The 27,437-nt window shown below is 43.3% G+C and overlaps 2 protein-coding genes across 2 annotated transcripts in view; one reads left to right on the top strand and one right to left on the bottom strand.

The window, feature by feature from the left end:
• The window catches only part of LOC126253450 (nucleoporin Nup37), a 73,542-nt gene extending 55,745 nt beyond the window's left edge, over positions 1–17,797 (bottom strand). Inside the window, exon 1 of the mRNA XM_049954796.1 lies at positions 17,573–17,797. Coding sequence (XP_049810753.1) covers positions 17,573–17,713 — 141 coding nt within the window. The 5' untranslated portion in view covers positions 17,714–17,797. The remainder of the gene's footprint in view (positions 1–17,572) is intronic.
• Positions 17,798–18,041: 244 nt separating this feature from the next.
• LOC126253448 (exportin-5) overlaps positions 18,042–27,437 on the top strand; it is a 209,537-nt gene continuing 200,141 nt past the window's right edge. Inside the window, exon 1 of the mRNA XM_049954794.1 lies at positions 18,042–18,236. The gene's annotated coding sequence lies outside the window, so the exon portion shown is untranslated. The remainder of the gene's footprint in view (positions 18,237–27,437) is intronic.

The raw sequence follows: 27,437 nt of genomic DNA, 5'->3' as shown, positions 1-27,437 counted from the left end.
GAAAACCTGAAGCCCAGAGAGAAGAGCTCAGACGCAAACTGTGATCGTACAACCCGACCGGGGCCGCCGTGCTGGAAGATGGACGACAGACTGAGGGAACAGGAGGCGATAATTGGGATGCACGGGCAAGCTACAAACGTGAGTAACATAAGCGGCCAGTAATCATTGGCGCCGGAACCGCAGTGAATGGACACCTACCCCCACAAGTATGCTGTTGACAGGACTTGTCTGGAAAGCTCTAGTGGCAAGTCGGATCCCGCTGTGAAGGATGGGGTCCAGCACTCACAATGTGGAAGGGGATGCTGGACCATAAGCCAGGCTCCCATAATCTACACGGGACTGAATTAACGCCTGGTAGAGCTGTAGAAGGGTAGACCGATCAGCACCCCAGCTGGTGTGACTCAAGCAATGAAAAGCGTTAAGATGCTGCCAACATGTCTGTTTAAGCTGCCGAATATGAGGGAGCCAAGTCAACCGGGTATCAACAACCAATCCCAAAAACCGATGCGTCTCCACCACAGCTAGAGGTTCACCGTCAAGTTAAAGCCGTGGCTCAGGGTGAACAGTGTGTTGCCGGCAGAAATGCATAATGCAGGTCTTGGCAGCCGAAAACTGGAAGCCATGCGCTACAGCCCAAGACTGCACCTTGTCGATAGCGCCCTGCAGCTGCCGTTCAGCAGCTGCAATGCCAGTGGAGCTATAGTATAGGCAGAAGTCGTCAGCATACAAGGAACCTGAGACAGACGTTCCCACCGCCAGAGCGAGCCCATTAATTGCAATTAAAAAGAAGCAGACACTTAAGACAAGTCCTTGTGGGACCCCATTCTCCTGAACTCAGGAGGAACTATGGGAGGCCGCAACTTGCACGCAGAAGGAACGAAGCGACAGAAAATTTTGTATGAAAATCGGGAGTGGACCACAAAGACCCCAACCATGAAGCGTAGAGAGGATGTGATGTCACCATGTCATATCGTACGCCTTCTGCATGTCAAAAAAGACGGCGACCAGGTGCTGATGGAGGGCAAAGGCTGTGCAGATGGCAGACTCCAGGCACACAAGATTATCGGCGGCAGAGTGGCCCTTACGGAACCCACCCTCAGACGGAGCCAGAAGGCCCCGAGACTCAAGTAGCCAACTCAACTGCTGGCTCACCATGTGTTTGAGCAACTTGCAAAGAACGTTGGTGAGGCTACTGGGGTAGTAGCTGTCCACTTCCAGTGGGTTCTTGCCAGGTTTCAAAACGGGGATTACAATGCTTTCCCGCCATTGCGACAGGAACTCACCCTCAACCCAGATACGGTTGTAAAGGTCTAGGAGGCGTTGCTGGCTGTCCAGCACGAGGTGTTTGAGCATCTGACAGTGGATGCAATCTGGTCCGGGAGCCATATCAGGGCAAGCGGCTAGGGCACTTTGGAATTCCCACTCACTGAACGGAACATTGTACGATTCAGGGTGGCCCGTGTGAAATGAAATGCTCCGTCATTCCAGCTGCTCTTTCAGGGAGCAGAAGGCCAGTGGGTAATTCGCAGAAGCGGAACTCTGAGCAAAATGCTCTGCTAAGCAGTCTGCAATTGTGTTGGAGTCAGCACAGACTGCTCCATTCAGTGAAAGCACAGGTACACTGAGGGGGATCCAATAGCCATAGAGGCGCCTAACCTCGGCCCAAACCTGTGATGGAGAGATACGGAGGCAAATGGTGGAGACATATGTTTCCCAGCACTCTTGCTTGCGATGGCAAATGAGGCAGTGGGCTCGTGCACGGAGCCATTTAAACGCAATGAGGTGTTCCAATGAGGGATGCCGCTTGCGATGCTGGAGTGCCCGGATGCAATCTTTAATCGCCTCAGTGATCTCGGGCAACCACCAAGGTACGGTCCTCCACCAAGGGGACCCAGATGAACAGGGAATGGCAGATTCTGCGGAAGTAGCGATGCCAGTGGTGACCAAGTGAACCACCGCATCAATGGCATCATTGGAAAGAGGCTCAATAGTGGCAATGGAGGTGAACAAGTCACAGTCAGCCTTATTCATAGCCCAGCTGAAGGGGCGCCCAGAATATTGATGCTGTGGTAGTGACAGAAAGATCGGAAAGTGGTCACTACTGCACAAGTCGTCATGCACACTCCATTGGACAGACGGTAATATGCTAGGGCTGCAGATCGAAAGGTTGATGGCTTAGTACGTGCCATGCCCACACTGAAATGTGTGAAGGCACCAGTATTTAAAAGAGAAAGGTCGAGCTGTGTCAATACTTGCTCAACGATGCTGCCTCAGCCTGTGGCCACTGATCTACCCCATAGAGGGTTATGGGCGTTGAAGTAGCCCAGTAACAGAAAAGTTGGTGGCAATTGGGCTATCAGCACAGCCAGGACATGCAGTGGGATATCATCATCTGGTGGAAGATAAGAGACTGCAGACAGTAAGATCCTGAGGCATCCACACCTGAACAGCGACAGCCTCTAAAGGTGTTTGTAGAGGGACAGACTCACTGTAAAAGGAGTGAAGGACGTAGATGCAGACGCCTCCAGATACCCTCTCTTAAGCTGCCTGGTTCCTATAATAACCCTGATAGCCATGGAGGGCAGGGGTTCACATCGACAGAAACCAAGTTTCCTGAAGAGCAATGCAGAGGAAAGGTTGAAGGCTGAGAAGTTGTCGGAGCTCAGCACGATGGTGGAAAAAACTGCTGCAGTTCCACTGGAGGATGACATTGTCCATGGCCGAGAAAGGCGTGAAGGGACCTAGGAGGCAAATTACACCACTGGGTCACCTGCTGCCACCGACTGAGTACCGATGGGAGTGACATCCATCATGTCTGAGGGACCAGCGAGATACAGGTCCTCAGCGGGCGCCAGAATCTCCACCTCATCCTCAGACGCAGAGCTTGTAGGTAGTGGTGGAGTGGGTGCCACCGCAGGTTCCTTGGTCTTTGGGGTCTTCAATTTCGATTTCTCATGCTGTTCCTTTGGTTGCCCTTGCTGGGAGGGCTTCTTTGATTCAGTCTCCAGGACTGAAGAGGACCGCAAAGCTCTATGACCAGCGAACTGTGGGTTCTTCAGCCACAGGCGGGTGTCTGCTGTGCTGCTGGTAGGAACCTAGTGACCCAAGGGATCCATTCCTAGCGAGAAGCTGAAGAAGACTTATGCTTCTCCAGCTTAGAAGTGGAGACTGGTGTCTCCAGTGGTTGGGAGGGGGGGGGGGGGGGGGGGGAGCTGCTCCCGAGGTACGTGGTGCGTGAGCAACGAGCAACAGTGAGGGAAGTGCCCCTCACCATCAAGGGGGCATGTGTGGTCCTTCGGCTCTGAGAGCTGACTGTATGTGGTGCAGCTGATGGAGCTGTAACAGGAGGGACAGTGGCGGCATAAGATGATGTTATGCACACGGGATGAAGCCGTTCAAATTTCCATTTAGCCTCAGTGTAGGTCAGTCGGTCCATGGTCTTGTATTCCATTATTTTCCTTTCCTTCTGTAGAATCTTACAGTCCGGCAAGCAAGGGGGATGGTGCTCTCCGCAGTTGACACAGATGAGAGGTGGGGCACGTGGAGTATCGGGATGGGAGGGACAACCACAATTGCGACATATGAGGCTGGAAGCACAACGGGAAGACATATGGCCGAACTTCCAGCACTTGAAGCACCGCATCGGGAGAGGGATATATGGCTTGACATCACAGCGGTAGACCATCACCTTGACCTTCTCAAGTAATGTGTCAACCTCGAAGGCCAAGATGAAGGCGCCGGTGGAAACCTGATTATCCCTCGGATCCCGGTGGACACGCTGGACGAAATGGACACCTCGTTGCTCTAAGTTGGCGCGCAGCTCATCATCGGACTGTAAAAGAAGATCCCTGTGGAAGATATTGCCCCGAACCATATTTAAGCTTTTATGGGGCGTGATAGTAACAGAAACATCCTCCAGCTTCTTACAAGTGAGTAATGCCCGTGACTGGGCAGAAGAGGCTGTTTTTATCAAGACTGACCCGGACCGCATTTTTGACAAGCCCTCCTCCTCCCCGAACTTGTCCTCTAAATGCTCTACAAAGAACTGAGGCTTCATGGACACAAAGGATTCCCCATCAGCTATGGTACAGATGAGATACCGGGGCGAATACATTTTGCTGTCATTCATAGCCTTTCCTTCCTCCCATGGCATGGCCAAGGAGGGGAACTACACTCCTGGAAATTGAAATAAGAACACCATGAATTCATTGTCCCAGGAAGGGGAAACTTTATTGACACATTCCTGGGGTCAGATACATCACATGATCACACTGACAGAACCACAGGCACATAGACACAGGCAACAGAGCATGCACAATGTCGGCACTAGTACAGTGTATATCCACCTTTCGCAGCAATGCAGGCTGCTATTCTCCCATGGAGACGATCGTAGAGATGCTGGATGTAGTCCTGTGGAACGGCTTGCCATGCCATTTCCACCTGGCGCCTCAGTTGGACCAGCGTTCGTGCTGGATGTGCAGACCGCGTGAGACGACGCTTCATCCAGTCCCAAACATGCTCAATGGGGGATAGATCCGGAGATCTTGCTGGCCAGGGTAGTTGACTTACACCTTCTAGAGCACGTTGGGTGGCACGGGATACATGCGGACGTGCATTGTCCTGTTGGAACAGCAAGTTCCCTTGCCGGTCTAGGAATGGTAGAACGATGGGTTCGATGACGGTTTGGATGTACCGTGCACTATTCAGTGTCCCCTCGACGATCACCAGTGGTGTACGGCCAGTGTAGGAGATCGCTCCCCACACCATGATGCCGGGTGTTGGCCCTGTGTGCCTCGGTCGTATGCAGTCCTGATTGTGGCGCTCACCTGCACGGCGCCAAACACGCATACGACCATCATTGGCACCAAGGCAGAAGCGACTCTCATCGCTGAAGACGACACGTCTACATTCGTCCCTCCATTCACGCCTGTCGCGACACCACTGGAGGCGGGCTGCACGATTTTGGGGCGTGAGCGGAAGACGGCCTAACGGTGTGCGGGACCGTAGCCCAGCTTCATGGAGACTGTTGCGAATGGTCCTCGCCGATACCCCAGGAGCAACAGTGTCCCTAATTTGCTGGGAAGTGGCGGTGCGGTCCCCTACGGCACTGCGTAGGATCCTACGGTCTTGGCGTGCATCCGTGCGTCGCTGCGGTCCGGTCCCAGGTCGACGGGCACATGCACCTTCCGCCGACCACTGGCGACAACATCGATGTACTGTGGAGACCTCACGCCCCACGTGTTGAGCAATTCGGCGGAACGTCCACCTGGCCTCCCGCATGCCCACTATACGCCTTCGCTCAAAGTCCGTCAACTGCACATACGGTTCACGTCCACGCTGTCGCGGCATGCTACCAGTGTTAAAGACTGCGATGGAGCTCCGTATGCCACGGCAAACTGGCTGACACTGACGGCGGCGGTGCACAAATGCTGCTCAGCTAGCGCCATTCGACGGCCAACACCGCGGTTCCTGGTGTGTCCGCTGTGCCGTGCGTGTGATCATTGCTTGTACAGCCCTCTCGCAGTGTCCGGAGCAAGTATGGTGGGTCTGACACACCGGTGTCAATGTGTTCTTTTTTCCATTTCCAGGAGTGTATTTGGGGTCATACATGTTAGCATTAAAGTGAGCCCTCTAACACTCAGAGACTGCTGATGGTTGGCCACCAGCAAGAGAAGATGTGCCATGCTTCATTGTGTGTCATCTACCCTGATGCCACCTACTCCGCTCAAGGCCCTCCCCACGAGTGCCACCCAGCCAAAGCAAGGGCCACCTGGAAGGATGGCCATTGCTGGAAGTCCTGATGCCCCAGGGACATGGGCATCTACTCATTTGCATATGTGGGGAGTTAACGGTGCAGGCGTCAGTAGAGCAATCCCTGTGTTGTCAGGGGGCTACAACCAACAAGGTACATGGCGGCCCCATCACAACGGACTGGCTACCATGCTGGATATTAGGTGACAAGTAGTCCACGGTCGTCATCAGTGCAGAAAGCGACACTGCAGATTGCTTGGTGGAAAGTGCATCCAGGAACGTATCTGCGCCCAAGAGATGGAGAGCGGTTGGGACTGCAAAGCAACGACAAATAAGCTGGCGAAAGGTCCCAACGCACGATGGACACAATGCACCAAGTAAGGTGCCCTTCCCCAGTCAGCTTGCTCTTTGGGATAATTTTGAAATATGGAAATCAAACCTGAGAGGGGACCATCATATAAGGGCTGAAACATTTGAGACTCCTTTTAGTCGCCTCGTACGACAGGCAGGAATACCGCGGGCCTATTCTTACCCTTGAACCCGCAGGGGGGTGTTCAATCTGTGTGACATCACAATGTTATTACGTGCTGTGTCGAAGGTAATATTCAATATCAGTAGGTTCAACCCACTCAAGTTTCCTCTATCTTATGTTCTATGAAATACAATAAGTGAATGAGTGGAAAATGCTGTGGTTTGATGGAACCAGCATTAGCTTCTGTGGTATATTCACAACTGAAATCTAACAATATTCATCGTAGATGTTACCAGTGAAGGCTCCAGTACTAATGTACAAGGACAACAGTAGAACTGAATGACAAGACTGCAAAACCCATAGAGAAAACATCCGTCTAGTGCAGGATTGCAGTATGTATTTTAAGTTTGAATCTAAGAAGTATATTCAGTGAAACAGTCCCATTCAATTAAAGCAGGGCACATTCTGAAGGCTTTAATTTTATACTACTGCATTAATGTTCTTAACAAAATAGTGCTCGCAAAACACACACACACACACACTCTCTCTCTCTCTCTCTCTCTCAATGAACCCGGCAATGTTTCCCAATTGCTAAATATGAATGGGAATTGGTTATACGTCCTAATCTCCTCCCCCCCCCTTTTTCTGTCCACTTACTCCTCCACATTGTCTCTGTCTATTTCCACCTCCTTCATCCGCTCTTTGTCCATCAACTCCTACCCCCTCTCACTCCATCTACTCCTCTCCCTCTCTCTATCCATTTGCCTCCTTCCCCTTCTCTATGTCCATTTCCTCCCCTCTCCTCTTCTCTGTCCATCTTATCTTCCCATTCTCTCTGATCCTGCCCCCTGTTTATTGTTAAATTGCTAATGAAAACTTAAAAGGGAAATAAAATCACTTAGAATGAATGGGTAAATCGGTTGGGGTCATTGGTTACTGGGTATGCGAGAGACCTCTCCAGCTCCTGGATCTTTGAGGATACTGGTTTCAATGACAGTATTTTGCAGAGTTTTAATATGTGAACACAGAGGAATACAAATTTTTGGATGATTCAGATTCTATAGTCGTATTCTAAACCAATGGGATAAAACTTTGTCTAAGGGTTTAAATGCCCTGCTAACGTAGTTAAAACTGACTGGGGGAAAGAAAATGAAACCACACATTTTCACAACGCAGCATGTATAGGCTACGTTTGTCTGAGTGTTTATTAGAGTATCGTGTAAAAATGTGATGTAATTCGGTCAAGAACTTTTCAAGACTTTTGCTAACACTGTATTCCTATTACATATTTTGTATAGATTAAATAAATATTAAAACGTATATAGCTTGTGTCTCTCTCTGAATATTTATTAGACTATCAAGTATAAATCTGAAGTAAATCAGTCAAGGCAGAAATGCGCTCAGGCATAGACGCATACATGTTAAGAATGTTCTGGCAGTTCTAAAACATAGGGTATATATTAATGTCTTTTATTTTCAATGTGTGGCTTGGTAATATATCTTTTTTTCCCCCAATGATGTACAAAAATGCTGTGGCAGCTATTCTCCTTTTGTGTTGACTTCCTCTCCGAAGAGCTGAATTTTAAAGTGAAAGTCCTCATCGCATTGTGAGAAGAAAATTATGACATAGTTTGGTAGTAGGATAAAATCTTGCGACTTCTGCATATTAGAACTTTTACTTACCACAATACTGAGACAATTCAGTTCTTGCACCAACTCAGAAGACCGACAGACATCAAGATTGGTGAGAAAAACAAATGAGTTACATAAAAAATTGACAAATTAACCTTCATTTTTTTGTTAGCTTAGACATAATCATACCTCACTTTGTTATCTTTGCCATACAGAGATGGTGCGAATATTTATTTGTATGTGCAGGCCATTTGAAGAACCTAAATAGTGTGTGTCCCTCCAAAGAGGCGCATTTTCTCTGGTGTTTCGGCAGATATTTGCAATCTCCTTTTTTGAAATGTGTAGCAACAACCAGTGTCATCTTAGAACATTGTTTTATTTCCAGTTACAAACAAACTTATTTTTAAAACGGAATTTTTAATTCACAGAGTGGTTCCAAATTAGTCTAGTGCAATGTTCTTTTATCGATATGTATTAACAAATGATAGTAAAACATGAAGAATAACCAGTATTCCAGCAGCAACCACGTGCCACCCCAGTCTGTGCTGACTGCTACCGCCATGCAGCAGCGCTGCTCAGTTGCTGCTGGAATACTGGTTATTATTTGTTTTTTACCATCCCTGTCAATATGTACTGATAAGAGGGATATCACACCTGGCTAATTTGGAATAACTCTGTCAAATGGGCAGGTAATTAAAGATTATTTTATTTTCTTTTGGTTGATGGTGGGCATTGCATGAAAGATGTGATGAGCACTATTTGTTTGGGCTGACTCCAGCTTCACTTTGCAAAAATGAAATTGCAAATATTTGCCAAAACATCAGACAAAATGCACTTGACAATTTCCAGAAAGGACACCTAGTTTACATAGTTGTTGTTGTTGTGGTCTTCAGTCCTGAGACTGGTTTGATGTAGCTCTCCATGCTACTCTATCCTGTGCAAGCTTCTTCATCTCCCAGTACCTACTGCAACCTACATCCTTCTGAATCTGCTTAGTGTTTTCACAAATATTCATTTTATATAACCCTTTCATGGGTCGTGGGGGACACACTTCCCACTAAATGTATTTCTTTACAATGTTTAAGGGAATGTGTGTTATCACTTCTGTATGCTCCTGGCATCTAGTGGCAGTCTGCTGCACCAGCTGCAGTTTCCGTTTGGTGTGAAACATAGCCTTCAGGGCTGTGGGAAGTACATTTCTCACCAAACAATGGTGTTTTAATGGTTATTGGGAAGTATGGTTACCACCAATGTAGTTTCTGGAAGTGGCTTGGAAATATACTTACCACAAAATTAATCTGTCATTTGTGGTCCTTGGGAAGTATACTTACAACCAACTTAGGGATATCCCAAAGCTTTTGGGAATACGTTTCACCACCTCTGTCTATGCCTGACATCTTGTGGTAGTACACTGCACCAGGTGTATGAAAACTGCTACAACAACCTATTTGTGTTTGTCATGGGATCACTACTGTTGTCAAAACATATTGCTTCACTTTGGCAATATACATTATTGTGACCTGTATCAGCTTATACCTATACTGCGCGATGAACTTTCACAGCTTATTTTCACACTGTGGTAAGTAAACTTTAATATCAGTAACAAATACTTTTAAATAAAGTAAAAGAAAACATAAAATAAAAACAGAAAACACTGTTCATTTTTTATGTGTAATGGCAACACACAACAGCACACAAAAGGGAAGTGAGACATCTATTTACCACCAGTTTTAACACCTCACAAAGATGCAACAGTGATTATGTATCACTATTGTTTTTGATCCTAAATTACAACAATAAAATTATCCAAAAATAAATATAGCCAGATGATCACATTTCCAATAGGATAGCAATAAAATTGTCTTCGCTGAGTTGTTACAAAAAAATGCACCTGCAAAAGTGTTAACAGATATAATAATAACAATGTATTTTTACATAAACATTATTCACACAATTTCATTTAAAACATAGTACTCCAATGATTTCACAATTGCTCTGTTGTTTGGCTCAATTTGTGTCACAGACAAGTTAAAAATTGAATCACTGAGTAAACAATGTTGTTCTCTGCCAGCCATGTGCAGTTTCTGTTGCCGCAACTGCACTGTCGCACAAGTTCAAAAATAATGTGCTGTGAAACAAGTTATTGTTCTGAATTGGGATCCCCTTGCTCCACTGCCAGCTAGACTGTCATGGCTCCAAAGAACTGAAGTTTTACAAGGGCTGCCCTCTCTCTTCCGGGGAGCGGTGTGGGACCCCACAAAAATTACAAAAATGAACAGTAAGACAGTATGGGGCAGACTGCCATCAGGCCCTGCTATAAATAATCAGTCATAAAAAGAATATAAATATTTCATCTGCCACATTTAAAAAGAAGCTTTCTATTTGGTGCAACATCTGTATCTGATGGAGAAAATACAATCTTGTTGAATATGTCACAATACTTGCTACTGCATTGAAGATTTCCTCAAAGACAGTATTTTTTTCTTTTCTAGTTTTCATTCTTTGTGGCTTGCCTTTCTAGTAGTGCTGCTTTTCAGTGCCACAGTCACATAGTGTCATCGTGTGTTACAATTGTATCGTTGCAATTTTCAATTTGTGTCTGAATACTTGTGTTAGTATTTTCTTTCACACTGTTATTCAGCTACTCATAGTGAAAGACAGATAGGGACTGTGCTTATTGTGTACAGATACTAAGGGAATTGGCCATTGTCTGGAAAGAGGTAGAAGATGCTTTGATCTCATGGGCAATAGGCTTCATGCTGCTTCTCTGAGCTGAGGCAGTGACAAGGCCTCTGGGGCCAAGCTGTGGACTTCTGAGGGTTCCTTTGTTGGGGACGGTCCCTGATATCACTATGCCTTCTGATGAACCTGGCCTTGCGTGTTTGTCCACTCCTGGAGGGGAATCGTAGACAGTGTTAGTGTTGCAAATCTCTAAGTGGAAAGTGAACCCTGGTACTGATGAGACAGCTGTGTCCTTACACCTTAGCAATACATGCATGTTGCTCCTCATTGGTGAGAGAAAATCTAAGGCGGCAAGGTACACCAAGTCAATTACGAATGAGGTCAATCTTCCTGAAAGTCTAGAAAAGTAGAGACAGGATCCTTGCTGATCATTTGGGGTTCAGTTAGTAGATAGGATTCCGTTAAAGAATTACCACGCACATTAAGAGGGAAAGCCAATGTGCATCTGATATGCCTGCCAAAGTGTCTTATCCAAGATACGGAGGAGGCTGCCCTGCATCTCTGTTCAGAGGCCACCTTCAGTTCCTTTAAATGGGAGGCTGAACTGGTGAAGACAGCTAGTCTTGTACACAGGGTAGAAAGCATAGCTCGCAATTTTCAGCCTTATCCTTTGAGACTCGCATAATTCTACAGTGACGTACATTATTGGGTGAGGAAGATAAAATATCATCAGGATAAGATGATCTTTAATAGTGGCAGCAAAGTTATTATCATAAAGAACTTTTAATGATATATAGTGAGGTTATCACAGATTTTAAATGTGAATTAATTTGAGTGAATGTAATTGTCAAACATGGTACACATGGTAATCAGATGCCTCTGCCTTAAGAGCAGTGGTGGCAGAACGCTTCGCAGAAAGTGTGGAGAAACTGTCATGTAAATTTCCTGATTATGTTGTGCTAATATAGGGAGAATTCAACTTAATAGGTACACACTGTAAGACTCATGATTAAAGCAGATGGTTCAAAAAGGGATTTTTGTATTATTGTTCTAAATATCTTACCCAAAAGTTACTCTGAGCAGTTAGTTAGAACCCAACTTGATAATAACAAGTTTTTCCATTCATTTGCGACACAGGAGGAAATTAGTGATGATGTGGCCATGATAATGTCAATGACTACATACGTTAACAGGAGTGTTCAGAAATGTAGCAAAATATTTCTGCTTAGTCTGAGTAATAAGGCGCAGACTACAGTTTACTTGAGGGTTCAACATATTAGATAAAATTTAACAGCATTTTACAACATGCTTCATGCAAGATTGTCAGTGATGGGAAAGTTATGATTAACTAAAACCTTTATTTAATACCACTTCATCAGCTCCCAACCTGTGACCTTCCAGCCTAACCTAGACCTTAGGTTGTGGCACGTGCTGGTGTGTTACAACTAAGATTTTGAACTCACAGTCATTGATTTCAGCAACTACCAACTGTCACATTTAGACTTAGCTTAGAGCTGGTGCCCTGGGCAGCTGGCAGAAGTGGAGAAGACTGCTGGCCTCACACCTGAGTGCAAGTGGCTCACAATTTGCAGCATAATTCCCAGAATTGATAAGGATCCTTTACAGGTCTCTGGACTTGCATTATGTGGTGGAGAATTGTAGTATTCTCCTTGAAAGGTCAGGGCTGCACTACACGGAGGAAGCAGCTACTTGGAAAGCAGAGTGCTTGTAGAATGCACATACGTTTTTAAGTCTAAGCAGTAATTTGAGGTCCTCTTATGAGCACTCATCATCTGATTGGCAGAGAGAGAAATCATACTGCATACAAAGAAAAGTCACTTCAACTCTCAAAATTTGAACAGTATATTGCCAAAATGTTCATAAAAAGTTCCGATTTTGCAGCCCTCCATGAAAGATGTCATGTTCAAATTATTTTCAATCTCAAGATGAAATCCAAAGTAGAATATTTAATGAGGGATGGAAGATAAATCAAAAAGACAGATTAGACACCATAGGAGGGGTTGCACACATTGCAAGTAACAAAAATATTGGGTCTATTGTGGTCGAAACTGATTCTGACTGTGGAGTTATTTGTACAGGAGTAAACTGTCTAGCTTAACTAAAGTTAATATATCTACAAACAATGATGACGTGACTTACCAAACGAAAGCGCTGGCATGTTGATAGACACACAAATAAACACAAACACAAAATTCAAGCTTCATCAGGAAAGAGGGAAGGAGAGGGAAAGACGAAAGGATGTGGGTTTTAAAGAAGATGGTAAGGAGTCATTCCAATCCCAGGAGCGGAAAGACTTACCTTAGGGGGAAAAAAGGACAGGTATACACTCACACACGCATATCCCAAGCAGAAAAAAAAATTTTTGGTTATGGTTTGGAAGTGGGTTACGTATTATTGAGTATATATAGGCAGGATAAATTGTATGGTAGATTACGGTAAAAGGAGAAGGTGAATACAAAGTGAAACTACTTGCAAAAACAGAAAGAGAAAGTAAGATGACAGAATAGATTTCGAAATGCAACAGTGACAATAACAAACGTAATTTGGGATATGTGTGTGTGTGTGTGTGTGTGTGTGTGTGTGTGTGTGTGTGTGTGTGTGTGTGTGAGTGTATAGCTGTCCTTTTTTCCCCCTAAGGTAAGTCTTTCCACTCCCAGGATTGGAATGACTCCTTACCCTTTCCCTTAAAACCCACATCCTTTCGTATTTCCCTCTCCTTCCCTCTTTCCTGATGAAGCAACCGTTGGTTGCGAAAGCTCGAATTTTGTGTGTATGTTTGTGTTTATTTGTGTGTCTATCAACATGCCAGCGCTTTCGTTTGGTAAGTCACATCATCTTTATTTTTAGATATATTTTTCCCACGTGGAATGTTTCCCTCTATTATATTCATATCATTAATTTATTAATTTGAACCCAACAATTACATTTGTTATTGTCACCGTTGCATTTCGAAATCTATTCTGTCATCTTATTTTCTCTTAACGAAAGTTAATTATGATATAACAACAAAAACAATTAATTTTTGACAAAATTATCTACCCCTATTCCTAGAACTCTCCAGTCCTTTTCCTACACTGCTCTTTCTTCCCCTTCAACCTTTCTGCCTGAAGAAGGTATTCTGAGGTTGCTTTATCTATCCAACTAAATTATTTTGTCAAAAGTTAATTATGAGATATTTTTACTGGCCACCCAATTCTGACAAGCAGTTGTAGTATCATTCACAGAAAGTGTAGTGTAGAAGTATCTTGATCATGGCGTACTAGTTGGCGGAGACTTTACCTACTGATTATAGATTGGGGCACCTACGCATTCATTCCAGGTGCCACAGACAGACAGTCTTGTGAAGTAATTCTGACATGTTTTCTAAAACTCTCTTGAGCAGCTAGTTCAACAAATTAGACACAATGGAAATATTTTAGACATTGTAGCTACAAACAATCTGGGCTTATTGACAGTGTGAGCAGAGAGACAGGGATTAATGACCACATTATAACAGCAATAATGTTTACTAAAGTTAATAAATCCATCAAGAAGTCTACGCGAGTATTTATGTTGGAAAGAGCAGATGCACAGTTGTTAGCATCATGCTAGCTTAGGCATCTGAATGTATTTAATTTCATCGCAATCCAATGGTTGTAGAGGAAAGTTTAAACTCACTGTAAATTGCGCAGTGGAGAAGTATGTGCTGAGAAAGTGGATTACGGATAGAAAAGACCCACTGTGGTTTAACAACAAAATTTGGAAAATGCTGAGGAAGCAGAGACTGTCGGAGTCTCTGTTAAAAAAAGAATGGGGAAAAGTTGACAGACAAAAGTTAGTAGAAATTCATGTGTCTATAAAGAGATTGATGTATGTAGCATACAACTTCCCATTCATATCTTGGCAAAAAACCTTGCCTAGAACTTGAGGAAATGTACAATCACCAAGCGGGTGGAAGACTTCTATACAGTCGCTCATCGACTAGTCCAGTGTGGCAACAGAAGATAGCAAAAGCAAAGTTGAAGTTATAAATTTCACATTTAAAAAAAATCATTCATGCAGCAGGACTGCACCAACTTACCACTGTTTGACTCAAACAGACTCCTTTTTGGGTTACATAGACATTTAAAAAAAATGTTTGCTGCAGACTTCTAACATATTCTCAGTTCAAATATAATGGAATTCCTTGAGGCAGAAAAGCTCCTGCCACAAATCAACATAATTTAAAAAGAATCGCTCATCTGAGTCTCAGCCTGCCCTTTTCTCTCATATCCCGTGAACCACGGATAAAGGACAACAAGCAAATTCCATTTTTCTAGATTTATGGAAAGAATTTGACACAGTGCTCCACTGCAGATTGTTGTCCTTGATGTTGAGCGTTCATCAGAGACAACAGTATCACCATGAGTGAGCCACGGAAATGTGATGAGACTGCCCTTGTTCTTTGCATATATAAACAATCTGACAGATAGGGTGACCTGCTATCTGCGACGGTTTGCTGATAATGGTGCAGTGTACAGGACAGTGCATTCTCTGAGTAACTATAGGAGGATACAAGATGATTTATACAGAATTTCGGTTTGACATGATGAAAGCAACTTGCTCCAAATGTAGAAAAATGTAAGTTGATGCTGGTAGGTAAGTATCAAAACAATCCTATAATGTTCAAAAACAATATTAGTGAGGTGCCGACTTATGGTCAACTTCGATTTATTGGGAGAATTTTAGAGAAATGTTGCTTGTTGCTCATATGCAAAGGAGACCGTTTATTGAACACTTGTGCAACCTGTTCTTGAGTACTTCTCACGAGTCTGGGATCCCCCACCTGTACAGATTAAAGGAGACACCGAAGCAATTCAGAGATGTGTAGCTACATTTATTACCAATAGGTTCAATCAAAATGCAATTATTATGACATGCTTTGTGAACTCAAATGGGAATTCCTGGAGAGAAGACTGAGAAGAAGCAGAGAATCAACATTTGAAGCTAACTATGGAATGACTCTACTGCTGCCAACTTACATTTCGTGTAAGGACTGTGAAGACAAAATAAGATAAATTGGAGCTCACACGGAAGTATATTTGCGAATGGAACAGGAAGGGTAACGCCTAGTTGAGTCAGTATAAGATGATCACTGACAGTTAACAATTGTTGTTTCCAGCATTCAGCTGCATAGGATTAATGGGCACAAGTGAAAACAATAGTCATCCATATAGCTGTGGCAACACTGTAGCAGTGCAACAGTGACATTTACAAATTCACGTTTTGTGGTTGGTTGAGATAGGTGTACAAAGTTGAAGCATCCAGCCACTGCAACTGTTAGGAATCAATTAATATGACTCAACTGTAGTAATGGTACTAAGAACTGTCTGCCTTGCACCATATGGTGGCTTGCAGAGTGTGTACATGAAAATTTCTTCTGTGGAGATTGACAAGGGTGCCTCAAACAGCAGTCTTGTGAAACTCAGCTCACTCTATTCATTCACAAGATCCAGGAAACAGTAGATAGTGGAGCCTGGTTATCATGTTCCATGATTTGCAGAAGGCATTCAATTTAATCAATACAGTCATGAACCATCATCTAGTGAGCACAATAAGTGCATATGGATATTGGACTACCTTTGTGACTGGATTGAAAATGTCATACCAAATTGTTCTTGGGGGGGGGGGGGGAGATGGTGGGGGCATTGCCAGATAAGACAGTGTTTAGGTTATACTGCAGGGCAATGATGTACAACCATTTGTGTTCACATTACTTGTAAATGATTTAAAGGTTAACATTGGTGGCTCCATGGGGTTGTTTCAGGCAATGCCGCTGTATGTAAGACTCTCAAACATCGGAAAATTGTAGCCACTCTTGGTGAGAATCTGGGAGTTAACCCTCAACATAAGTAAATGTTAAGTATAAATAGTCAGAAGTACACATCATCAACTGATTATACAATGATACATAAGGATGTGCATCCTGAGAAATTTAAACTGGAACAAACATATACGACTAGTTGTGAAAAGGGAGACTAGTTGTGAAAAGGGAGATGGTAGATTGAAATTCACTGAAAGAATCCTAAAGAAATGCAATTAAGCTTTGTGAAGTTAATGAACAGGACCTTCATTAGATTCTTACTTCTTAGCCTGAGACTCTTGCCAGGTGTGATTCATAGGGTAAAGAAATTTAAAGAAGGGTTGCAAGTTATGTCATGAGTTCACTTGTCACACAAGAGGGCATCTAGAGACATTTATTCAACTCCAGTGACTGACTCATCTAAAGGGTTACTGATGGTCTTCCTGCTCACACAGCATTTACAACTGGCATCATACTGATGACCTTACATGTAAATGAAAAGTACAAAATTGTGGATGTCCCGAGACAGTAAACTGTAGAGCATCCACAGTTCTGTGGCTTTCATTTACGGAGCACAAAGGCTATTTTCATATTAATTTTCCACTCTGCGTGCCAATTCTCTCTGCTTGTGCCAGCACAAGCGCAGTCATCAAGTTATTATGGTCAAATAATATCTTCACCACATTAGAGGACGCAATGGTACAGTAAAAAGCTGTAATTGCTTCATTATCATCAAGTTACCCATAAACAAACCCGAGTAAAAAATTAGTATGAAAACATCTTATGGACACCATTACGAAACAATTTATGAATGCAAGTTGGGTACGCATGCAATTTGTGCTATGGTTCTGAACTACCAGTTGGGAAATCAAAAGAATTCTCTGTGCAGATCATAGCGATCCGTTTAAAAAGACAAAAAAAAATATATTTTTTCTTGTTCTATGCTCGTTAAATTTTACCATTCCATGGAAGTATTTAATTAACAATCGCAGTTTCTTTCTAATGAGGCCGTCGAAGTGAAGCGAATACCGATGTGCATACAATTTCCTACACCTATCACACACAGTAACTTTACGGAAGTGGTGATACTGAATAGCTAAAATTAAAGATACAACAACCAAGTACTGTCACCGCTTTGGTCATTCCCCATTCTATCAGTCTCATGCGAACTTCTTTTCCGTCCCGTTTCTCACCTGGAATCGTAGTTTGCCGACAGTGATTTTATTTGTGAATGCGATACATAACAGATTCTGTGACCATTCAAATGGTGAAAGCTCGAACCAAAACACTTTATCATCAAACTCGAGCACATGAGTAGCTGACGTATGGTCCATTTTCAATGTAAACACAGTGGTAAACACTAAATTACAAACACACAAAACTGCCGCTCCTAACAAAGTCTTTTAGTGTCAAAGTACGACCTCCGCGGAAGTGAAACAGTGTTGTCACATCTGCTGTGTAAAATTATATCTGCTGTGTAAAATTATCCATTCCAAAATAAATAAATGCTTGTTTTAAAGTATTCAGATACAATCTCACAAATATGATTAGTCATCTCAGCAACCTGATATGCGTTACGCAGCCTTTTGTTTCGTCGCTTCTGCTGTTGGCAACGGCAATGATTTAACGCTCCCTTTTCTCTCGTAGCAGTGATGGCAAATAATATAACTGGAAAGATAGTCGATTTGCCCTGTATACGGCACTTTTGTTTACACGTGCGTTTGATGTTTAGCATATTCGACAGTTTTGGTGCGAAAGTGTAGTTGTGAGTCTACGCGAGATCCATGACATTTATTTGCTTGTTGTTTTATTAGCCGTATTCCCCATTCTTAGACTGTTTTCATTGCAAAAAACTACGTAAGTAGCTTTATCGATATTTGTTATTACATTATTTTGCTCGTTTCGGTTTGTGTCTTTGTTTACTAGGTGATATACTGGATTTAAAAATGCTCTTAAACAAAGCTGCAGTGTTTTGTGTCAGATACAAATTAATTTTTGTATTTACCTACTAAATTGACACAACACATTTTCAACTGTTTCATCATAACAGTGATTGTTTTGCCGGTAGGTTTTTAAAACTGTACTCTGTTTAAAGAGAGGCACTTTAGTATATTAGCTTAACTATTATTGTGCTACGATGGTTATAAGGGACGCGACTTTTTCCGTACTTATTTATCTACGTCATCCTGCAGTTAATTGGGAAAATTAGTTTTGTTAGTGGCGGGCATGAAAAGACATCCTGTGAAACTTCACGAAATGCCTTCTCAGAAAACTACTTAGAATAAGTAGTCAGAAACCCTACGCCCGACGGAAATATATTGGGTGTAATGGCCACAAATAGACATGACCACTTTGAGGATCCACATTGAAACTGCTGTCAGTGAGCATGAAGCAGTTGTGTCAACAACAATAACCAAAGTATGAAGAACAACTAAAGCAAGCAAAAAGATATATATGTTCATTAAATTAAATAAAAAATCAGTAGTGTCATATCTCAGTGAGGAGCTTGAGAATTTCATCACAGAGCAGGAGCACACAGAGGAATTCCGGATTAAGCTTAAAAGAGTTCATAATGGGAGGGAACCTCCATTGTATACAGTCAATGTAAAGAACTTCCAAAGAAATGGAGATTACTGCATAATAGGTGTAAAACAAAGTAGGCCTGGAGATAGAGAGATGCTGCATGAAATGCTTTTAGCGGTCAAGAGAGCAATGAGTGATGCGTTCAATGGCTACTGTAGCAGAATCTAGACAAATGATATTTTACAAAACCCAAAGAAATTTTTGGTCATATGTAAAGACTTTTTAGTGGCACCAAAGTTAGTGCCCAGTCCCTAGTGAATGAGACAGGAACTGAAATGGAAGGTAGCAAAGCAAAAGTTGAAATGCTTAGCTCCATTTTAAAATGACCCTTGACAAAGGAAAACCCAGGAGAATTGTCCCAATTTAATCCGCGTATGATTGAAAAAATGAATTAAAGAAGTATTGTCAGTGGTGTTGAGAGACAACTGAAATCATTAAAATTGAACAAAGCTCAAGGTGCTAATGGAATCCCTGTAAGATTCCATATTGAATTTATGGCTGAGTTAGCCCCTCTTCTAACAATAATCTGTCATAGATCCCTCGAACAAAAAACTATCCCCAGTTCTTGGAAAAAGCCACAGGTTACGTATGTCTACAACAAGGGTAGCCGAAGTAATCCAGAAAACTAATGTTCAATATCCTTGACAACAATTCGTTGTAGAATCTTAGAACATATTCTGAGCTCAAACATAATAGGGCATCTTAGAACATATTCTGAGCTCAAACATAATAGGGCATCTTGAACAGAATGACTATCTCAATGCAAACTAGCATGGATTTCAAAAACATCAATCACATGAAACCCAACTCGCAGTTTTCTCATGTGACATACTGAAAGCTTTGGACCAAAGCAGCCAGGTGGATGCAGTATTTCTTGATTTCCGAAAAACATTTGACTCAGTACCACACTTACACATATTGTCAAAAGTGCAATCATATGGAGTAGCAAGTGAAATTTGTGACTGAACTGAGGACGTTTTGGGAGGAAGGACACAACATATTATCTTGGGCAGAGAGTCAATGTTAGATGTAGAAGCAACTTTGTGTGTGCCCGAAGGGCGTGTGTTGGGACCCTTGCTGGTCCTAATGTATATTAATGACTTTGCAGACAAGATATTAACAGGAAAATCAGGTGATGCAGTTATGTGTGATTAAGTACTGTCTGGAAGAAGTTGCACAAATATTCAGCCAGATCGTGGTAATATTTGACATTGGTGCAAAGACTGACAACTTGCTATTTGTCGAAAACTGATGTTCTGAGCTGGAGGCTGTATACAAAATATGGATTGACTCTTACATGGAAGGTTACATCACTGAAATTTGTTGTGAGTCACAAAGTCAAAAAGACATTGTCTCGTATCTCATCACCACCCAAGGAGATTTCATTAGTTGGGAAAACAAAAATTGAAACCTAATGTAAAATGTATCTTAACATGAACTAGCCATCTGAAGACGTAACCTGTAATGGCGCTATTTAGACAAATAAATAGCATTGTAAAAAAGTGAATGGTTGCTGTTATCTTCTACGTAAGAGTCAACCTATAGTTTGGCAACATGCCCTAAATGTTCACAAAATGAAAAAAATGTAGTATCCTTTGGCTATAATATCAGCGAGTCACTGTTGGAATTGGCCTACTCATACAAATACCTGGGTGTAATGTTTTGCAAGGGTATGAAGTGGAATGATCACATAGGTTCAGTCGTGGATAAAGCAGATGTTAGACTTTGGTTTATTGGTAGAATACTGCAGAAGTGCAATCAGTCAACAAAGGAGATTGCTTAAAAATCACTCATATGACTGGTTCTAGAATATTGCTCGAGTGTGTGGGATCTGTACCATATAGCATTAACAGGGGATATTGAATGAATACAGTGAAGGGCAGCACAAATGGTCACATATTTATAATCCATAGGAGAGTGCCGCAGGGATACTGAAGGAACTAGGAGAGTGTTGCAGGGATACTGAAGGAACTGAACTGGAAGACTCTTGAAGATAGACATAAACTATCCCGAGAAAGTGTATTAACAAATTTTCAAGAACTATCTTTAAATTATGACTTGAGGAATATACTACAACCCCCTACATATCAGCCGGCCGCTGTGGCTGAGCGCTTCCAGGCGCTTCAGTCTGGAACCGCAATCTCTACGGTTGCAGGTTCGAATCCTGCCTCGGGCATGGATGTGTGTGATATCCTTAGGTTAGTTAGGCTTAAGTAGTTCTAAGTTCTAGGGGCCTGATGACCTCAGATGTTAAGCCCCATAGTGCTCAGCCGGCCGAGCGGTTCTAGGCGCTACAGTCTGGAACCGCAATCTCTACGGTTGCAGGTTCGAATCCTGCCTCGGGCATGGATGTGTGTGATATCCTTAGGTTAGTTAGGCTTAAGTAGTTCTAAGTTCTAGGGGCCTGATGACCTCAGATGTTAAGCCCCATAGTGCTCAGCCGGCCGAGCGGTTCTAGGCGCTACAGTCTGGAACCGCGTGACCGCTACGGTCGCAGGTTTGAATCCTGCCTCGGGCATGGATGTGTGTGATGCCCTAGGTTAGTTAGGTTTAAGTAGTTCTAAGTTCTAGGGGACTGATGACCTCAGATGTTAGGTCCCATAGTGCTCAGAGCCATTTGATTTGAACCCATAGTGCTCAGAGCCATTTGAGCCCTACGTATCACTCACATAGGGATCCCGGGGATAAGATTACAATAATTACTGCACACAGGTAGGCATTCAAACAGTCATTCTTCCCACACTCCATACGTGAATGGAACAGGAAGCAACCGCAATAACTGGTATACGGGGATGTACCCTCTGCCATGCATCTCATGGTGGTTTGCAGATAATAGATGTAGATACCTAAATGTACATCTAGATCTGTACTCTGCAAACAACCTTGAAGTGCATGGCAGAGGGTACATCCCATTTTACCAGTTATTAGGGTTTCTTCCTGTTCCATTCATGTACTGAGTGTGGAAAGAATGATTATGTGAATGCCTATCTGTGTGCGGTAATTGTTCTAATCATATCCTTAGGATCCCTAAATGAGTGATACGTAGGGGTTGTAGTATATTCCTAGAGTCATCATTTAAAATCAGTTCTTGTAACTCTGTTAATAGACTTTCTCGGAACAGTTTACTTCTATCTTCAAGAGGCTTCCAGTTCAGTTCCTTCAGTATCTCCCATGGGTTAAACAAACCGGTGACCATTTGTGCTGCCCTTCTCTGTATATGTTCAATATCCCCAGTCAGTCCTATCACCGGTCCCATACACTTGAGCAATATTCTAGAACCAGTTGCACAAGTGATTAGGAAACAATCTCCTTTGTAGATTGATTACACTTCCCCAGTATTCTACCAATAAACCGAAGTCAGCCATCTGCTTTACCCACGACAGTCTCTGTGACCATTCCACTATATATCCCCACAAAGTGTTACACCCAGGTATTTGTATGAGCTGGTAAATTGCAGCTGTGGATCGTAGATATTATAGTCATTGATCATTACATTTTTTCATTTTGTGAAGTCCACAATTTTATATTTCCGAACATTGAAGCAAATTGCCAATCTTGGGACCACTTTGAAATCTTATCAAGATCTGACAGAATATTTATGCAGCTTCTTTACACACAGTACTTCATTATAGATAACTGTGTCACCAGCAAAAAGCCTGATTTTATTATTAATATTGTCTGCAACGTCATTAATATATGACATTAACAGCAAGCGTCCCAACACACTTCCCTGGGGGACACCCAAAGGTAATTCTACATCTGATAAGTTCAAAATAGAATCTTGTTATACACTTTAGGGCTGTTGAACTAGAACTGATTGATGTTACCAGACTGAGTTGAAAATTTAATTCGGAATCTGAACCTTAACTTAGAAACTCCTTTACAGCAGACCTTATTGCATTATGTCATAAGATAATATTGGGAAATATAATATCTTTGATTGTTACAATATACAGATCTCTCACTGTGTAAATCGAAAATTTTAATGAAAAGTTGTGTGATTTATTGTACTGCCTGTCTGACAGAAAGAAGTGGTTATTTATTTCTGGTGATTTTAACATTAATTTTCTGAAAGTAAGGAAAAGTGGTTTAAATGTGCTGTTAGCCATTTATAATTTAGTATCAGTCATAAATTTACTTACTTAAGTTGCTCAAGGTAGTTGTAGCCTTATAGGTAATGTATTCCTACAACAAGCAGAAGTTAAAGAAACACATGCCTATCCTGTGATAAATGGTTTGTCAGATTATGATGCACATTAAATACACTCCTGGAAATGGAAAAAAGAACACATTGACACCGGTGTGTCAGACCCACCATACTTGCTCCGGACACTGCGAGAGGGCTGTACAAGCAATGATCACACGCACGGCACAGCGGACACACCAGGAACCGCGGTGTTGGCCGTCGAATGGCGCTAGCTGCGCAACATTTGTGCACCGCCGCCGTCAGTGTCAGCCAGTTTGCCATGGCATACGGAGCTCCATCGCAGTCTTTAACACTGGTAGCATGCCGCGACAGCGTGGACGTGAACCGTATGTGCAGTTGACGGGCTTTGAGCGAGGACGTATAGTGGGCATGCGGGAGGCCGGGTGGACGTACCGCCGAATTGCTCAACACGTGGGGCGTGAGGTCTCCACAGTACATCGATGTTGTCGCCAATGGTCGGCGGAAGGTGCACGTGCCCGTCGACCTGGGACCGGACCGCAGCGACGCACGGATGCACGCCAAGACCGTAGGATCCTACGCAGTGCCGTAGGGGACCGCACCGCCACTTCCCAGCAAATTAGGGACACTGTTGCTCCTGGGGTATCGGCGAGGACCATTCGCAACAGTCTCCATGAAGCTGGGCTACGGTCCCGCACACCGTTAGGCAGTCTTCCGCTCACGCCCCAACATCGTGCAGCCCGCCTCCAGTGGTGTCGCGACAGGCGTGAATGGAGGGATGAATGGAGACGTGTCGTCTTCAGCGATGAGAGTCACTTCTGCCTTGGTGCCAATGATGGTCGTATGCGTGTTTGGCGCCGTGCAGGTGAGCGCCACAATCAGGACTGCATACGACCGAGGCACACAGGGCCAACACCCGGCATCATGGTGTGGGGAGCGATCTCCTACACTGGCCGTACACCACTGGTGATCGTCGAGGGGACACTGAATAGTGCACGGTACATCCAAACCGTCATCGAACCCATCGTTCTACCATTCCTAGACCGGCAAGGGAACTTGCTGTTCCAACAGGACAATGCACGTCCGCATGTATCCCGTGCCACCCAACGTGCTCTAGAAGGTGTAAGTCAACTACCCTGGCCAGCAAGATCTCCGGATCTGTCCCCCATTGAGCATGTTTGGGACTGGATGAAGCGTCGTCTCACGCGGTCTGCACGTCCAGCACGAACGCTGGTCCAACTGAGGCGCCAGGTGGAAATGGCATGGCAAGCCGTTCCACAGGACTACATCCAGCATCTCTACGATCGTCTCCATGGGAGAATAGCAGCCTGCATTGCTGCGAAAGGTGGATATACACTGTACTAGTGCCGACATTGTGCATGCTCCGTTGCCTGTGTCTATGTGCCTGTGGTTCTGTCAGTGTGATCATGTGATGTATCTGACCCCAGGAATGTGTCAATAAAGTTTCCCCTTCCTGGGACAATGAATTCACGGTGTTCTTATTTCAATTTCCAGGAGTGTACATTACATGACTTGGCTTCATGGTTCAGATACACTCAAAGAACACAGTGTAGCTGATTAATGACTAAACAGCTGAAGATTTTTAAGAACTTAAAAAATGTTGGTTTAATGTTAGTTCTAAATACAACATAGTTTGTAATGAGTGCATATCAGTTTCTGAAAGTAGTTTTCCTAAATGGTAATCAAATGTAATAATGGGAAGTCATGCTCTCAGGGAAGCTTTAAACTTCCAGGGCACATCCCTGTGTGGTGCTTTGTAGAATGCTCATCAGCAGCTCCTTGCTGTTGAAGGTTGGGAGAGAAATAAAACACCTCCTGTGGACCAAAAAGGTTGGAGAAAGAACTCTGTTATGCCAAGTCCAGCAAGCCTGTAGTGTATAAAATTCATATTTCAAACATAAAACAAGCGTGGAAGATGGCCCAGCTATTTCCAAGGCCTAAGACGTGGTACATTGAACATATGGACACCGACAGGGAAGGCGGAGGAATGAATGTAGAGACGATATTCTAGAATTGTCAGAAACTAGGTGTGCAGGTAGTGGAAGAAGGGAATTAAGGAATGGATATAGGATTTACTGAAGTGGGAAGAGGAAGAAGGAAGGCATGGAGTGGCAGTGTTTATGAGAGAAGAGTACAAGGGGGCTGAAGGGAATAAATGACAGGATAATGGAGGTCAGAGTAAAAGTGAAAGGGAAGGATATGGAAATTCTGCAAATATATGCACCACAAGTTGGATGTTCTGGCAAAGGGGAGGAAGACTTTGAAGAGAAAATGCAGAGACAACCAACCAGACAGAATATCATGACAATGAGAGACCTAGATGTACACATGAGCAAGAAAACAGAAGGACTTGAGGAAGTGTTGGGAGTGGAAGGAGAATCAAGGAAGTACAAAAATTGTTAGACTTTTGCAAAGGGAATGGACTAGCAATAGGCAACACCTGAAGTAAGAAGAAGGAAAGTTATAAAACAATATGGTACAACCACAATTTGTTGAGTAAATCTGCACTAGACTACAAAATATGTGACTAGAACACTCACAGATGTGGAGGCAGTGATTTCTGAATCCGTAGATAGCGGTCGCCCTATTTTAGTAGTAATGGTTAGAGGTGTTAAAGAGTAAAAGGGCACAGAAAGACGGGAAAGAAGATTAAGAGTGTGGAAGTTGAAAGAACAGAAATGCAAAGAAGAATTTTGGAAAATGGTAAAGAACAATGTACCAAGAAAAGAAGAGAGTCATTAGAGTCTGAAGAATGAGGAAAGTTCAAAACAACAATGGTGGAAACAGCAGAACTAGTGCACAGAAGAACCAGTGATAAGAAAATGTGAAAAGAAACACACTGGTGGAATGGTAGAGTAAGAGAAGAAGTTGCAAAGATAAACAAAGCATTCAGCATACAGTTTCAGGAGAAAACAGAGGTGATGAGGCCTGCCAGCACTGTTCACATGGAGTGGATCTGTCAGGTTATGAGAATAGTATGGAAAGAAAGGAGAGACTAGAGAAAGGGAATCATAGAGCCAGTCTCTAAGAAAGGTTGCAGGAAAATGTATTAAAATTATAGGGGAGTTGCTTTGATGTCATACTGCTGAGGTATTTGAAAAGATTCTGGGAAAGTGTGTATTGAAGGTAGTAGTACAGGTATACCGAGAGAGGAACAAGATGGGTTTGGACCAGGAAGGTTGGCAGTGAATCTAATTTTTAGTGTAAGGCAGCTCCAAAGAGAGAGACTGCGAATATGGTAAGGAATTAGTAATGGTGTTTCTGGACATTGAGAAGGTGTATGATAGTGCGAAAAGAAGGTAGATCTCAGAAACCCTTCATAAAAGGGTAATTGGGAGGCAGACTATAAGAAACATAGCTTAGGAAGTGTATTGAGGAAGTGTATTGAGGAAGTGTGAATTGTGTGAAAGTGGGAGGAGAGAATACAGACTTGTGTGAACAGAAAATTTTTTTGGAGCAAGGTAGTGTGGACCTTTGGTGCAGAGCCAAGCGGAGGGTCTGAATCAGAGGCTGAGACGGTTCTGCGACCGTGTGGGCTGCAGATTCCTTGACTTGCGCCATAGGGTGGTGGGGTTTCGGGTTCCGCTGGATAAGTGAGGAGTCCACTACACGCAGCAGGCAGCTACACAGGTAGCAGGGGTTGTGTGGCGTGGACTGGGCGGTTTTTTAGGTTAGATGGCCTCGGGCAAGTACAGAAACGGCAACAGCCTCAAAGGGTGCGGCGCAAAGTCAGGACATGCGGGGACCTAGCAGCAATCGGTATTGTAATTGTAAACTGTCGAAGTTGCATTGGTAAAGTACCGGAACTTCAAGCGCTTATAGAAAGCACCAAAGCTGAAATCGTTATAGGTACGGAAAGCTGGCTGAAGCCAGAGATAAATTCTGCCGAAATTTTTACAAAGGCACAGACGGTGTTTAGAAAGGATAGATTGCACGCAACCAGTGGTGGCATGTTTGTCGCTGTTAGTAGTAGTTTATCCTGTAGTGAAGTAGAAGTGGATAGTTCCTGTGAATTATTATGGGTGGAGGTTACACTCAACAACCGAGCTAGGTTAATAATTGGCTCCTTTTACCGACTTCCCGACTCAGCAGCATTAGTGGCAGAACAACTGAGAGAAAATCTGGAATACATTTCACATAAATTTTCTCAGCATGTTATAGTCTTAGGTGGAGATTTCAATTTACCAGATATAGACTGGGACACTCAGATGTTAAGGATGGGTGGTAGGGACAGAGCATCGAGTGACATTATACTGATTGCGCCATCCCAAAATTACCTCGAGCAATTA

Source organism: Schistocerca nitens, chromosome 4 (assembly GCF_023898315.1).
Source record: "Schistocerca nitens isolate TAMUIC-IGC-003100 chromosome 4, iqSchNite1.1, whole genome shotgun sequence".
Taxonomy (NCBI): Eukaryota; Metazoa; Arthropoda; class Insecta; order Orthoptera; family Acrididae; genus Schistocerca; species Schistocerca nitens.
Note: the sequence above shows the minus strand (reverse complement) of the source record. Positions and strands in the feature narration are given on the sequence as shown.